At 38.9% G+C, this 16,558-nt stretch overlaps 1 protein-coding gene across 5 annotated transcripts in view; it reads left to right on the top strand.

The window, feature by feature from the left end:
* The window catches only part of NWD2 (NACHT and WD repeat domain containing 2), a 58,471-nt gene extending 45,469 nt beyond the window's left edge, over positions 1-13,002 (top strand). For 4 of the 5 annotated variants that reach the window (XM_075752335.1, XM_075752339.1, XM_075752338.1 and 1 more), the window contains 4 exons: positions 3,182-3,385; positions 5,165-5,309; positions 5,614-6,203; positions 7,787-13,002. In XM_075752335.1, coding sequence (XP_075608450.1) covers positions 3,182-3,385; positions 5,165-5,309; positions 5,614-6,203; positions 7,787-11,668 — 4,821 coding nt within the window. In that variant the 3' untranslated portion in view covers positions 11,669-13,002. The remainder of the gene's footprint in view (positions 1-3,181; positions 3,386-5,164; positions 5,310-5,613; positions 6,204-7,786) is intronic. The other variant, XM_075752336.1, reaches the window with a different exon arrangement.
* The last annotated feature ends 3,556 nt before the right edge of the window (positions 13,003-16,558 follow it).

Here is a 16,558-nt window from a genome sequence, read left to right as displayed (position 1 = left end):
ACCTTGCAGTGCAATGTGTATTCGCTCACACTTCTCTTTCCTCCACACTTCCTCATTCCTTTTCTTCCTAGCACTATGCATGTGTCATCTTTTAAGATTAACCTTAAAACTTTTCCATAAACCACAACCAAACAAGAAGAGGAGAAATACCTCAAAACAAAATGATACAAGGCTTATTTTGTTGTTTATTAAGCTTTATGGATGCTCACTGCCATCATCACAAATGGAGGACACTATTCTGTTTGTGTGATTCCTTTTCTATATATGTCTGTTCTTCCCTCAACTAATGATAGACTTCCAGCCAAATATTACCAATGCCATCTATAGGACAAAGATACACCATGATAAATGTATAATGTCCTCTGCTGTTTAACGTCTGATTTGTAAAAAAGTGAAGGCTTTCAAAGAATACTTGCATAGGCATCCACTTTATTTAAAAGTTCGTGATACAGTCATCAACAGTGATTCTAGTATTTTGATCATGTCAAAGTTCCTTTTTATTGTGTTTTGCTCAAGTAGCCAGGAGGGTGATACCTAATACAATATTATTTACATAATGTCTGTTGCAATGACAGATAAGATACAAGAAAAAAAAAATTGTCTTTTCATTTTAAAGTACTGCCATTTGTTATTTACCTATAGTACAGTGGAGAGAGAACAGCACAAACTGTACCAGAGAAGCAGAAAAAGTACACAGAATTCCAAAACAAATTTAGTTGATTAAATGCAGTACATTAAACCCAGACATTTTAATGTTGACATTTTAGGATAGTTAATGAAGGGCCCAGCTATTGATCTTTGCTTGGGCAACTGTCTATTAAATCCACTGGACTTACTTAAACTCAGAAAAAGTGTAGCCTAATGAATTTCAAGTAATAATTGCTATACAAGGTAATTGCAAAATTTGCATAGCAAAGCTCCTCTGAGAGAAATTTATGAGATTTCTACATCAATCTGAATGTGCAAAGGCTTGCAATTCTGCATGATATGAGTTATTAACCTCACTTGAATAAAGAAGGAAAATAATATTATATTTTGTTTAACCTCTGCCGCTTCAGAATTACAAAATTATAGGGCTCTATGAATAGATCAGAACAGTAAAAACTTAGACATTTTTCCCCAGTTATCTCATTATGTGAAGCAACATAGCTCTATGAGGGGAGCCGTTAGAATGATCACATAGAAAAAATGAATAAACGTAATAAAAATACTGGATAATTTCATTAAAATTATTATTATTTAATTCTAGTTACTGAACACATTTGTTCCTTTCTCCTGACTCCTTGATGTGCACCCTGAATGATGCTACTGTGGGATCTCAGTGGGCAGTCAGGCAAACCCATCTTTCCCCTAATGCCTTTCTATTGGAGCAGCTTCTTGAAGGACTTGGGTGCTGGGACTTGTAAGAGACTGGCACCTGGACTGTATGAACTATCACAATTCCTACATTCCTTCATTTCTCCTAAGCAGTGGACAGACAATGACTTGTTCCTGTCCACCAGCTCTTTGCCACTACCCCTCTGTTGGAAGATGCCAAGCGCTCGCCATCAGAGCCAGCACTGTAGCTCATGTGAGCTCTTCCTAATGTGCTCCAGGCAAAAATCAGCCAGGTTAGTTTACACAGTGTGAACTGTGGTCTGAGCTAACCAATGTGGTTTTGCCTGAAAAAGGTTAGGAGGTGTTTGTATGCACTGCTCTGACATCTCTGCTCTGAGGCTACAGCATCTAGCGTGATGAACTGCTTGAGTACATTCTGCCAACACAACTGGATTTAGAAAAGTGGTCTGCAGCTTCACACTTTTATAATCAGTGAAGCAGGCTTCATCATCAGCAGCTATTGATTTTCAGGGTTTAGTTACAGCTGGAAGAGTTTAAAAGAGCTTCTCATTATGATGAGTGGTTTAAAAATAATGAATATTTAGATTTTTATTATTTACAAACAAGGTCATCTACATTTTTAGGGTACTACTGTATTTGCATTAGCAGTACTTTACGAAGAGATCTTTCTGATTCAAATCAAGATGCTAATACTGTTGGTTCCTCTCCACATTAAGTACTCCTTCTCATTAACTCAAAATCTTTACTGAATACATTTAAATGAGGAAAGAAATTAAAAGATACTGTTTTAAATTAAGTGAGAATTCTCGCTGACTTCTGTGGACCAAGATTTCAATGGAGAATTAATCTGATGGTCACAAATTTGAAAAAAATTGTCAGAAGAATGCAGTAATTTCCTACAACTCTATCTTCTATAAAGTAGTAGGACATTACAATTGTATTTTTATAAAATATTTATGGACAGCAAACTACAGAAATAAATTCAAAAAAGTGTATTCAGAACATTACAACTAATATCTTAGTCCTCATTTTTGAAAGTGAAATATCTCCTGTGCCCCAGTTTAAGAACTGACTTCCACAAACCTTTATCTTTATATGAAAAAGACGCATTTAAGTACTAAAATGGGGTTTGATCCATTTCTATTCAGTATTTGGTCAAAACTGTTTTCACTTGCCCCACTGTTTATTCAGTGACCAGCTGACACTGAGCAGTTTTTGCAAGACACTGAGCATTTTTTGCAAGAAGTGAATGTAAGAAGACAGCAAAGCAGCTTGTGGTTTTGCAACATTGATCCTTGGTATTGCTGGTATAAGCCACATCTTTAATAATACCAATATGAGCTGTATGTAAAATCATATGAATTTTCATCAAACAGAACATAAAATCTTCTATTCCATTACTGTGGAAACTAAGAATAAAGCCAAGAGGTAAAGAATCCTTATCCTGACTCCAGAGAAAAGGATTTCCGCATTTGCTTTTCCATGTGAGATTAATCCCAACCTGTGACAAATGGGACTCAATAACACAGCAGTCAATACTGCACTAAGTACATTGGATAGTTTTTTAATTACTTACTTTGAATGCCTCTGTATTTTTATTACTAGTTAATATTATGAAAGACAGTGCATCTACCTGAAATTTCACCAAGCCATCATAGTAGGATACAGCTCAGTACAGTACCCTTAACAGTAATTCATCTTACACTGCATCTGTTTCCCTTCCTAGTAATTTCAAAGTTATTAAACTACTACCACATTGATTTTTATGAAATTCAGATCCTGAGGAGGGTTTTTGCCTAACTAAAAAGAAAAATTTAATCCCTACTTTCCTGCTAATACACAGGGCCTATTGGGAGAAAAGTACGGGAACATCCGAATACCAGGGGAAGTTGAGTCAGCAGAATTTGAAATGATCCTGGATGCTGCTGTAGAGGCCAAGCTAGAGACAAGGATTTTAGAAGAGTGGTACTGCAGGGATGAGAATGCAGTGCCACCAGCCTATTACCTCAGACCAAAATCTGAAATGCTGAAGAACTACCAGAATACGGTAAGTCAGTCACCTCCTTACAAAATTGTTCTCTATCAGTTACAGTGGCAGGTAGTCCCCAGGGCCAGGCATCTGCTGTCTCTGAATTAGCTTCTACAGCCCTGTCCACACTTGAGCAACTGATTTTGTGATGCTCCTTTACCGTACGTGGTGGAGGGAGCAGCTGCAAAACACCAAGGAACAGGAGGGATCATGACTCCTGCATTGACGTGCTCTCTGATAACAGCTACAGCAAGTGGACTGTAGTCATTCATGACCTGTTGCAGCTAGTGGGACAATCGTACAGATTTCTCTTCCCTTCCCTGATGTTGGAATAGGGAGAGCTCAGGCTCCTGCCCTGGCTTTGTGCTTTTGCTAGATTTCAATGAACAGGATTTGCAGAGGAAATACACATTTTCCCTTCTGTCCTCATACAAGGAAGCTCTTTAACAGTCGAACAAGTGCTTAGCTGCTGTCCCAAGTCAGATCTCATACTTTTAATTTACTAACTGTATTCTAACAGAAGATTTTTGAACACTGTTAATTATAATTTTTAAAACAGGCATTTGTCTTTAACTGATGACAATAAAAATTGTATCTTACCCAGGTCTCGGGTCTACCCTCCTACACATCCAATATACCCAAGGACAGATTTCAGTGTACAAAAAATGAAGTCCTTAACAGAGTATTCACTTCATTTTGAGTGCATACTGTATGATACAAGAAAATGAAATTAAACCATTATACGGCATTCAGTTATGGTGTAGCAGAATCTTTTCTCTGTTGCATGAAAAAACATTGAAAACATGAAAAACATAGATACCGAAAGAGTTTTAATGAGTTGGAGAAAGTATAATGCGGCTAATTCTAAAGTATTCATCACAAGGGAGAAAGTGAGTTTTGTAACTTTGCATTGGTTTCTAATGCCCACAATGTCCCTTTGAAAAAAGCTTGGCTTTTTTTGTTATTAAAAAACTTTGTACCTTTCGTCAAGCTACTGATACACAGGAGTAAGTAAAAAGATGTTCATAACTTAAAGCTAACACATAGTTACATCTCATAAACTTACAGAAAGTAATAAAAGATACACAGCTCTGAATGTGTCAAGAAAGAGTTGCTAGGGAGCTTATCCTGGAGGCTGCTCTTTTTCTTACTACACCCTCCAGGAAAACTTCACCTGCAGTAAGTAATGCAGCAGTGAGTACCAGCTGCCTTAGAGAAACTTCCATCGTGGCATCTGCGAAATACCATCTGAGAGGATTACTGAATTGATATGAGAGTCCCTCTCTGATGACAGTAAGATTACTGCTACTACAGCAATGAATGAAAGAAAGTAATATGTCACACATCATAATCCCATATTTTTCAAATATGGTAGCTAATATGAGGTGCTTAATTACAGGTACCAGGAACCTCATTTTCAGTTTTGAGATCCAAGTTTAAATCATTATTATTACTTCTCATTAAAGAGGCAATAATTTTAGCAGTATTACTGCTGCTTTTTTATCATTATTTCAGGCTTGGTTCTCAAAACCCTCTTTCTATAAAGGTGTTATTGGTCATATTCTTGAAAAATACTGCATTAGCTGCCTACAGTAGGAATTCAGAAAATACTCAAAGTAGCTAACTTTTATAATTCTAAAATGCAATACATTATGATTATCTGCAGTACAAAAAGTTGATTTTTAGTGTATGTGTTTCCCTGTTACTATGTTATTTACAACCTTGAATATTAGACTGTTACTTTCTGAAGCTGTAGATGTGTGTATTACAGCTACTGTTTAACTATATTTTTAAAAGATGGAGTCTTCTTCAAACTCTATGAATGAGAACAAATGGCAAGATATATCAGAAGAGATTAAGAAGATTTTTAAGACTGCTGTGAAATTGCTGTATGAGAAAGGGAAAATGAAACACAGCCAAGCAAAGAGATATCTTTCCTCTGGTAAAGTTCAGAGTAACTATTTCTATATATTCATTTATTATCTTTTCTATTGACCTTTCCACAAACAGGAAAATATATTTCTGTCAGCATTTCTTACATAATTGAAGAGGAAAAAAATGTTCATTGTGCTTGCTTGAGACCAAAAGTCATATGAAAGCACCCAGTGATTTTTCTGCACTTTTTCTGTTTTTTACAGAAAACAGATGAAATCATTTAAGAGTCTGCATGTTGGGGGTGGGTGATGTTCTTGAACTGTTTATAAAGAAAAGTTAACAGAGACTCTGTGTTGTCTTTTCATCCTCAGCTATTGAAGATGAACTTGATTTTGCCTTGGGTAAACAAACACCAGCTTTCCTAAAGAAGTGTGTTTGCTACATTCGGAAAATTGCCAACATTGAGCGTTTTGTTAAAATCCCAGAGATGGGAAAATACATGGATGTGGTACATACAGCCGGGAAGTTTCTACGAGATCCCGAAGCCCATGAGAAACTGATCAAGCTCAGGGATGAATTTATTCCTACCATCGTTGCATCGTCCAATCTGAGAGTATACACATCCGTCACTCACTGTGACATGAAACTGGGTTACTCCCAAGAAGTAGAGAACCATTACATCGAAGGACTTGGTAAACAGTTCTATGAAGACATGATAGATATAATCCAAGCAACAGTGCAGCAGAATTTTGACACCGAGACAGACTTGCTGTACGATGAAGTTCTTCAACACTCATCGCTATGTAAAACGTACTCCACTTTTTATGAATATAGATGTGAGGCATTAAACATAGTTCACAAGTACATTCTACCTAGCAAAATAGGACACATTAACCCTCTTATCATATATGGAGGACCATGCACAGGGAAGACTCTTTTATTAGCCGAAGTGGCGAAGAAGGTAAATTAATACCTTACATAATATGGTGGTGTTAGGGGTAGTAGTGTGTAAAGGCCAACATAGTTTTCATTCTTCCTTTTGTCAATCTGATATCAGCCCTCAATATATAAAATAATAAGAATATCCTGCATATTATTGTACACATATTCAGAAAAAGACTTACCTTTCAATAATAATATGTCTGTATAAAGTGCTTAGCCAAAACAAAAATACTTTGTCAGAGCTCTTAAAAACCTAGCAGGAATTAATATATTTTTCAATTAACAACAGGTATTTTAGAAGGATCTCTTTCCCTTTTGTTCCACTGAGGTCCTATGAATCTGGAACCATCTAAACATTATATGCTGGTTTTAGTCTTAATCACAAATAAAATATGTCATGTCATCTTATGTTTTCATCAGAAATTATTCAGGAATTAGTCTGATACACTTGCTACAATTCTATCTGTAATAACCTGCAAAAATACCTGTACTTATTTATCTGGCATATGCTGTTTAAGTCATTGAGCTGAGTACTACAAGGAGATGAGTGAAACACTTTGTGCAAGGCAGGACCAGATGCAGAAAAAGACCAAGCTGGCATCTCTAAGCCTAATTCTCCAGCTGGGAGTCACAACTTCGAGTTCCCTGCAGGGTGCTCAGAGAATTTAGCACAGTGGGCTTGGAAACAGCCATATCAGCCAGAAGGAAATGGAGAAGAGAACAATAATGTTTAAAATCCCATCTCTTTCCCAAATGTGATTTCCTGTAGATTCGCATTAGTCGCATATATGAAACTGAGATTTGCCACTCAAGATCTCATTTCAGATCTGAGTACATAAGTTAACCTAGAGACTCTGGTTATGTTTATCTTTTAAAATATTCTGTAATAACCTAAAGTGAGGTGAAAAGACTTAGCAAGTAAGAGAACTGAGTATGTTAGTTTGCATAAACCGAGAGGATTTAAAGCCACATTCCTCACTTGCTTAGAGTATGCTAACCAAAAAAACCAGCAAAAGATACCTTTTACCCCTTGCAGCAGTGTGTAAGAGCAAAAGTCACAGACTCACCAAGAAAGAGCGTACTTCTGTGGTCCAGGAATTAAGGTAACCAGCAGGTAAAGGACAATCTGTACCCTGTTCTCCAAAACCATGAGGGCCTGCATTTATACTCAGCTGGGAATCAATGTTAAACAAGTTTAGGTCGGAAGCTGGTCTGCCTGGCCAAGGATGGCATTGCTCAGTGTCTAAGGAAGTTTATTTAGAAGAGAATCTACCTACTGACTTTCAGAAGTGAGAAGCAGACTTGGCAGAGTACCCTGGGATTTATGGACTACATTCTACTCATGTCCCCTTAGATGTAAGCCTTTTTGTGGATCTGGGTCTTAGTGTCTTGAGATATTACCTGTGCTAAACAAAGATGATATGTGATATGTATTTCATTCAGTGCACATAAATCAAACCCACCTTGAACTCTGACAGTGAAAGCATTTCCATTCAACCAGTAACATTTAAAAATGTTTGTTTATATATAAGCAATCACTATTTATAAACTCTATTACTGTGCTTCATTTAGATATTAATTAAATTATCCTTTATATTCTAGGCCTATTCCTGGTTGCAAGAAGAGATGGGACCAGATTCTGACCCTGTGGTAGTTATAAGATTTTTGGGATCCACTGAAACAAGTACAGATCTGAAGAATATACTTCAAAGCATTTGTGAACAATTAGCAGTCAACTATCGTTGTCTCGTACAAAGTTACCCAAAAAAGATTCATGACCTTCGGGACTTGTTCATAAATCTCTTAAATGAGTCTTCATTTCACAGGCCACTGGTGATAATATTCGATGCTCTAGAACAGCTAACGGATAGTGATGATGGTAGGAAGCTCTGGTGGCTTCCCATTCACCTTCCCCGTTCAGTACGGATAATTTTGTCAACACTGCCAAACAAGCATGGGATCCTGCAAAAACTGAGGTGCCTTATTCATGAAGAAAACAACTACATTGAATTGACTGCAAGGGACAGGAAGATGTGTAGCCAAGTACTGAAACATCAGCTGCTGAGAGTTAAAAGAAAAGTAACATCAGGGCAACAAATCTATGTCAACGAAGCATTTTCCAAGTGCACACTCCCTATGTTTGTGAACTTAACCTTCAGAGAGGTCAGGAACTGGAGATCTCACAAAGATGTGGATGAGTCCTCCCTCTGTGTCACTGTCCATGAAAGCATAGAGCAGTTGTTTTGGTCACTGGAAAACAAGTGCGGATCAAGACTATTGTCAAGAGCACTTGGCTACATCACTATGTCCAAATCTGGCCTGAGTGAAATGGAACTGGAAGATATTTTAGCCCTTGACAACAGTGTTATGTACGAACTGAGTGAGAGTGTCAGAGAAAGTAACCCACTGAGAATTCCATATATATACATTGCAAGGCTTAAGGAGGGTTTACAGGGCTACTTAATAGAGCGACAGGTGAAAAATGTAACACTGCTTCTTTGGGCAAATAGGCACTTGCAACTAATTGCCCAGAAATTGTACCTGCACAATGAAGAAGACTTGTGTGAAATGCACACAGTCATGGCAGAGTATTTCCTTGGTGTTTGGTCAGGTGGACGAAGAAAACCTTTTTACAGCAATGACCAATATCTAAATGGGTGTCCTGATCGTGACAGTAGAGGCCTGAATGATGATGAAAAGCACTGCATGGATCAGGCTGCTTTTGACAGGCAGGCACCTGATCAGCCATGGGTCTTTCAGTGTAATCCATTAGAGCCTGATATCTTTTTTATCAATCACAGAAAAATGACAGAGCTCATTCATCACTTGACAAGATGTGGAAGAACAGATGATCTTCTGTATGGAGTCATTATGAACTTCAGCTGGCTGTACACCATGATTAGAATAGGGCAGTTTGATAAAGCACTTTCTGACATAGAACTGGCTTACACCTACTCTCAAGAAAAGGAGCTGAAATTTCTGGCCAGTACCCTCCGCAGTATAAAGTTCAAAGTAGTAAAATACCCAGGTTCGCTCTCCGCTGAATTGCAGCAGAGGCTTCTCCCAGTAGTAAGTTCATTGCCCAAACTCAGACATCTCCTTTTAGAATGTGACAAGGACGGACCCAAGTACTGCTCTATCGTCCCTTTGCATTCCTCCATGGATGTGACTTACAGCCCCGAGCGCCTGCCGCTGTCATCCAGCTGCATGCATGTCACTGAGATTTTGCCTACTTTCAATCCCAGCACAATTATTGCTGCTTTAGAAAATGGCTCCATCAGCACCTGGGATGTAGAGACCCGCCAGTTACTAAGGCAGATTACAACAGCTCCTTCTGTTATCTTAGGGATGAAGCTTACTAGTGATGAAAAGTATCTCGTAGTGGCTACCACAAAAAACACTCTTTTGATATATGATAACATAAATTCCTGTCTTCTGTCTGAGGTGGAAATTAAGGGGTCAAAACATTGTGGAATTGGGGGGGGTTCCAGTTTTATAAACGGATTTACGTTATCAGTCAACCATGCACTTGCTTGGCTGGAGGCCAGTAAAGATGTTACTGTAATAGATCTGCTTTACGGTTGGCCTCTCTATCACTTCCACTGCTGGTACGAAGTGACCTGTGTGCAGTGTTCTCCAGACGGAGTTTATGCATTCTGTGGACAGTATTTGAACACCGCAACCATCTTTCACTTGGGCAGTGGAGAGAAGCTGGCCACTGTGACCTCTGAATTTTCTGGTGGATTTGTGAAATTCCTTCTCATTCTGGACACAGCCCAAGAAATGGTGATGGTGGACAATGAGGGTAGCCTCTCTGTTTGGAATACAGAGGAAATCGCAAATCCCCAGCTTACAGATGACTTTGACTGCAGGAGAGAAGACAGTGAAGTTGTCAGCATAGAGCTTTCTGAAGACCAAAGTGCAATTTTAATTTGTAAGGCTCTCAGCATTGAACTTCTTGACACTCGTGTGTGGAAGGTGGCTGAAAAGTTTAGAGCTAAACATAATGAGCGCTTTATATCTGCCGTGTTGTCCAAAAATGGCAACTGTATAATTGCTTCAATGGAAAATACCTCAGCCATTTTTGTTTGGAGAAGAGATACGGGACAGTGTATGGCAAGCTTACAGGAAATCTCAGGAACTATAGTCAGGCTAATTAAATCAAATCATCATAACATGCTGCTATCCTTATCCACCAGTGGTGTCCTTTCTATTTGGGATATAGACATCATAACTGCTATGTCCAATATTGACAAATCTGGCAAGCCTATCCAAAGACTGGTGTTGCCAGCCAGAGGTGAATTAATATACACATTGGATGGCTCAGATTCTGTCCATAAGTGGAACTTCAGCACTGGATTTATTGAAGCCGTGTTCAAGCATGAAGGTATTGTTGAAAACTGTGTGCTGACCTCTTCTGGAGAGATAATGGTTACATCGGATGATAAATGCAGCCAGTATGTATGGCACACGGTTAGTGGTGAAAATATCTTTCGCATTAATGGACAAAAAATCTCGGAGCTAATGATTACTCATAACGATCAATTTGTAGTCTCTCTCTGCGAACAGAATGCATCCAGAGTTTGGCGACTGGCTACAGGACACAGGGTTTGCAATATTTTAGTTGCCTTACAGAATGCATTTATAACAACTGCAAATACATTCGTAGTCGGAATGGCAAAGAATAAAGTGTTGGCAGTGAGTCTCTGGACAGGAAGTATAACCAAGAAGTTCTGCTGTGATGACGGTGCAAGCATTGTGGATATTAAGCTGATACCAGACTGCCCAGATATTATAGTATTTATAACTTCTACTGAAACTGTGAACATCTGGAGCCTAACAGAGGAAGTCATCTGCAGGCGTGTACAATTACCTACCAATTTCTTAAAAAATTTGGAAGACTTTGAAATATCCCCAAATGGGAAGCTGGGAATTATAACCCGTGGTGATGAAAACATCAATGTGCTTGATTTATACAGTGGAAAACTTCGTGTGGTTCGTGCTCCAGGTGTCATCTGGCGGCAGAGGCTGTCTCGTGATGGCCGCTATCTTGTGTACATCTGTTTTCGCAGTGAGGAAGATGATGATAATGGTGCGGTCTCTAGCTTAATTGTAATGAGGCTAGCGGATGGCAAAAACATCGGTGCCTGTTCTCTTTATAAAACTCCCACTTTTCTTGCACTCTCACAGAGACATTTAAATATTATTATTGGATTTGATGATGGAAGTATAGGTACTTACACTGTAGTGGATCGAGTCGACGCTGCACTGAAAATCAAAATTGCTACTTCAAACAGCCGTCAGATTTTCAACAACACAACACAAGTAATTAGGCCAAAATGTCACAATTATAGCTTCAAAGTGACTGCAGACTGCATTTGGAGGGAATCAACAGAAGTATTTGCCAGGGATAGCCCCATTACAGTTACAGAACCTGAGGTGAGTGAAGCAACACCAACCAAAAAAACACAACTATTGCTATGAGAAAGTATGCTCAGCCATAGATTGCAGAGGACACAGTTTTGCTCCTGACAACTGAGTAACCATCTGGACCAGCTTATCTGAATAATAGTATACATGCATAGATTTGTCTTCTGAGTTCACATAAAAATGAGTGCATTTCTTGGAAGACAGACAGAAACAGCAGAGGGCAGACCAGCTGTTTTTTCCTCGACAAATATTCTTACATTTATGTAAACATAAAAATAAAGCAAATGGGCTGCAGGGTTTTTTAAATTTCGGAATACAAGGTTCAGTCCAGGATTTCACCAGGGCCTTGATTAAAAATTTCTAGCAATACTATCAAAATTGTTATGCTATTACAGAAGTTAGTTGATCTTATCTGGGATTGACAAACTGTTTTAACTAGAATGAAAGCTCCACATGATCGGTGAGAAGAGTCAGACCACTATTTTCTATACCAAGACGCCTAGATGGGTCTATAGCTAACAGCCAACTTTATACCCACTCGCAAAAATGTGTTTTTCTGCTTGATGGTGCAATGACAAGATGTCACCTGCCAACCTGGAACACTTGATACATTCCATCATCATTTAAAATATACCTACTTTTTTTTTTTTTTAATTGGGATTAATCTTTGGGTTGAAAGGGGTAGGTGCCAGTCAGCTGCAAACATGTCAACATGTGAGGTGATAAGTTTTTGTTCACCTCAATGAATGGACTGAAAGATATTTTTTTTTAATTGCATGCAGGGATTTCAGGTTTCTGTATTGTGATAAAAATGATAAAAACCTAGGTCATAAAAGGAATATAGGGTTTGGGGTTTTATTTTTGGTTTGGGGAACTTTTTTTGTCTTCACAGTGTGTATTAGTACAGGTCATAATGAAAACTTTTTCAAAGAGAAAGGGCGTTACAGATGAACAGTTAAACACATTAATTTCTTTACATTAAAAGGTTGCTATCCATTTTGTTGTAAGAAAGTCTAATGTATCTCCTATGTCCCTAAGTAATCTTAATAGAAAGTTTTCCAATGTGCCATGTACTAATCTTGATAACATCTGCCTTACTATCTTTTCTGTTCTTTCCCATGATAAATACAGATCAGATGACCAAACACTCTGGGACTGCTTGTATATGTGCTGAAATACTCCACTAAATGTAAAGGCTGTCCAAACATCTTTTACTGATCCAATTTGTAATGTTTTTTTCTTACTTCCACATACTTACAAACTTCACTTTCTGCTTTAGAACTGTTCTGAGCCTTTTGTACAGTTTTACCAGTTTCAAGGCAGAAATTGTGAAATAATGACAAATGCTTTTAAAAAATCACATTTTGCCCAAGAAAAAAAAAACAAAACTGGACAACATCTGAAAGGGTAAGATTCTTCCCTTGTTACATATCCTAAAGATGACACACCTATGGAAATATTTTTGAATTATTTAAACAAAACAATTTTATTTGTAAAATCAGAACTCCATGCCACAGATTTCCAAGAAATAAATGCTAAGCTAGAACTTAATGTAGTGTGTGAATGTTCAATGTACAAGCCAATATAGTATATTAAGTGACTTGAATGATTTTTCCTAACTTGTTTGCAACTAATAGATCATATTGAATGTTTTTATGTAAACTTTGTATTGTTGGGAAAACCTACCCAATCAGAGATTTATATTTTCATAAATGTCAAATTTAGTTAAATTTTGTTACAGAGTTGTTAAATTAGAAATCTATTGCAGTCTTCAAACAATATACAGTCTTGTGTATGCATTGTTTGTACTAATAAACTATGGAAACAGACTTGTGTGTGTCCCTTAATTTCAGGGAAATTTCACTCTGGCAGATGGACACAAGGTATTTGCAGCTCCCATTAGTCTGTATTTAAATAATTTTTAAGGGCTGTACTGGTAAGGAAAAATTCCAATATTTTTCCCACTTCAGTTAACTAAATCAAGCATTCAAAAAACAATGAGATTCACAAAAAATGCATGCTTAGAATCACAGAATCATAGAATCGTTTTGGTTGGAAAAGACCTTTAAGATCATCAAGTCCAACTCTTAATACTGCAAAGTCCACCACTAAACCATGTCCCTAAGCACCACATCTACATGTCTTTTAAATACCTCCAGGGATGATGACTCAACCACTTCCCTGGGCAGCCTGTTCCAGTGTATGATAACCCTTTCCATGAAGAAATTTTTTCCTAATATCCAATCTAAACCTCCCCTGGTGCAACTTGAGGCCATTTCCTCTTGTATCACTTGCTAGTTGGGAGAAGAGACTGACCCCCACCTGGCTACAACCTCCTTTCAGGTAGCTGTAGAGAGCAAGAAGGTCTGCCCTCAGCCTCCTTTTCTCCAGACTAAACAACCCCAGTTCCCTCAACCGCTCCTCATAAGACTTGTGCTCCAGACCCTTCACCAGCTTTGCTGCCCTTCTCTGGACACGCTCCAGCACCTCAATGTCTTTGTTGTAGGGAGGGGCCCAAAACTGAACCCAGCACTCGAGGTGCGGCTTCACCAGTGCCAAGTACAGGGGGACCATCACTTCCCTACTTCTGCCAGCCACACTATTCCTGGTAGAAGCCAGGATGCTGTTGGCCTTCTTGGCCACCTGGACACACTGCCAGCTCATAGCTGTTGACCAACACCCCCAGGTCCTTTTCTGCCAGGCAGCTTCCCAGCCACTCTTCTCCAAGCCTGTAGCATTGCCTGGGGTTGTTGTGACCCAAGTGTGGGACCCGACATTGAGCCTTGTTAAATCTCATACAATTGGTCCTGGTCCATCAATCCAGTCTGTCCAGATCTGCCTGTAGAGCCTTCCTACCCTCAAGCAGACCAACACTCCCACCCAGCTTGGTGTAGTCTGCAAATTTACTGAGGGTGACTAGGTTGCATAGTGCTAGTGTGCAAGTCAACAGACACAAAGGCTTGTGTAACTTATCCAGTAGAAAGCACAGAAGAGAGAGGAGCACCTGAAATCCTGCTCCCCTTCTGACCTGTGGAGCTATGGGAAGGGGTTGTGGGATCCACACCTCCCAGGATCCTGTCCTGAAGGTAAGCAACTTCCACCTTCTTTCAAACACTCTGCATGACTCACACATTTCAGCCTTGAACTCCTTGTGCATAACCTGCATAATGTTGGAAAGTTAGTTCCTTCATTATCTTGAAAGAGTAAAAATACATCTCCTGTCTGCCAGGAGAGTGGCTAACTTCGGATAGTAAAGGAGTATAACATAGAAACAAAGCAAAACACAGAAACAGAAATGTTCGTCCTTTTTGGGAAGCACTACCAGAACCCAGGTGGTCCCAGCTCAGCTTATCAATATGAGTGGCTTATCAATAGAGTACTCAGACTTGCTCCTCTTGTTTTCTGGCTCAAGGAACTTTGTGGTCTTCTGCACAGTGGCACATTTTCTTGAGGCAGGAGATAGTCCCCAGCAAAACAGAGGATCAGCCTATAAGTGAAAGCAGTCTTCCCTTCATCTCAGGCCAAAGAGGGAATTGATTTTAGGTCTGGTCCAGTTGGTGAAAGCAATGGGCTGACACATGAAAGCAGTGATGCAGTATATAAAAAGGCATGGGTGTTCTTGTTGTGCTTTGAACCTTAGTCTCTTATGTTCTAACCAAGGACAGCAAGAGTGGGGCAGCACTACTAATTTTCTTAATTGTAAAACAATGAGAAAGACAAACATGAACATGACTCCTAATCCACTTAAGCCCTTCAGCCAAGTATTGGGTTACTAATCTCATTGAAGGAGTCCTGTCCCTCCTCATAATTTATCTGTGTCTTAATGGATAAACTATCTATCTCATTCAGCTTTCCAGCTTTCCGAATCTGTTTCTTAGGGGTCAGACTCCTCACACTGAGCCTAAGCAGCAGACACGGGTTTCCAAATGACATTAGACTGCTATAGGCTGCTATAGGTGTCCAAATACTTGCTACTGCAAGAGTGAGCACTCCACAACCCCTCACAAATCTGTCCCCAAGTACATCTATGGAGTGGTACCAGGACAAAGTAGTTTAATAATGAGCCATCCAAATGCCAAGTACTGTTCTATCCCTACATAAGAATAGAGCAATTTACTTTCCTTTAAGGAGCACTATTTGCATATCGAGAACAAAGCTTTCATTTATTCTTTATCTAAAGTGCATCAATAAACAGGCTCAGATGAGGTCCATATTTTCTGACACAGGAGATTCTAGGAATAGGCTGTAGCTGCAAGAAAGCTTTAGAGGGGAATTAGCCGGAAATTCTTTGGCAGACAAAGGTAAGCCGGAGGTCAGCTAGAAAAAATATTTTTATCAGTCATTTCCTTTGCACCACAGCTGGGGAATGCATGGCCCGTGACTTCATTTCATACAGCCTGTGGCCATTCGACTTTTTTCACATTATTATCAGATAACATCAAAATGTGAGTTAACATGTTGCCTGGAAAAGGCATTCAGAAGGCATTCAGGTTTCAGTAGTTCCCCAGCCCTGATTTCTCCATGCTGCATACTCAAGCCCTGTACATAAACCTGTGGAAACAGAAGTTTTAGCCATCTAGCAAAGGGAATTTTAAAAAAATCCATCGCTATAATGGCGTTCATATGCAGGGGAGACTATAGCAGCCCCAGATCAGCTTAAAATCCTGTGATTTTGCCCTTTGCCAAAAACTTCTTGCGTGTATCTGTATGATACATCATAAAATGGGTCCTTTGAGTCATTACCATTAGGCTATTAGCAACAGTCTGCATTGTTTTATTTTGTTGATTAAGGATTAAAAAAAAATTTTATACATTATTTTTTATGTAACCATAAAATTGATTATGTAATCATCCAAATATGGACTAGGGCCTTTGGATAGTTTTGGTTATCAAGGATTTGTTAGTAAGAAATTTTATCAAGCAATTATGCTACAAACGTGACCT

This window comes from Balearica regulorum, chromosome 4, assembly GCF_011004875.1.
Source record: "Balearica regulorum gibbericeps isolate bBalReg1 chromosome 4, bBalReg1.pri, whole genome shotgun sequence".
In the NCBI taxonomy this organism is placed as follows: domain Eukaryota; kingdom Metazoa; phylum Chordata; class Aves; order Gruiformes; family Gruidae; genus Balearica; species Balearica regulorum.
This window is presented reverse-complemented; position numbering and strand designations above follow the sequence as displayed.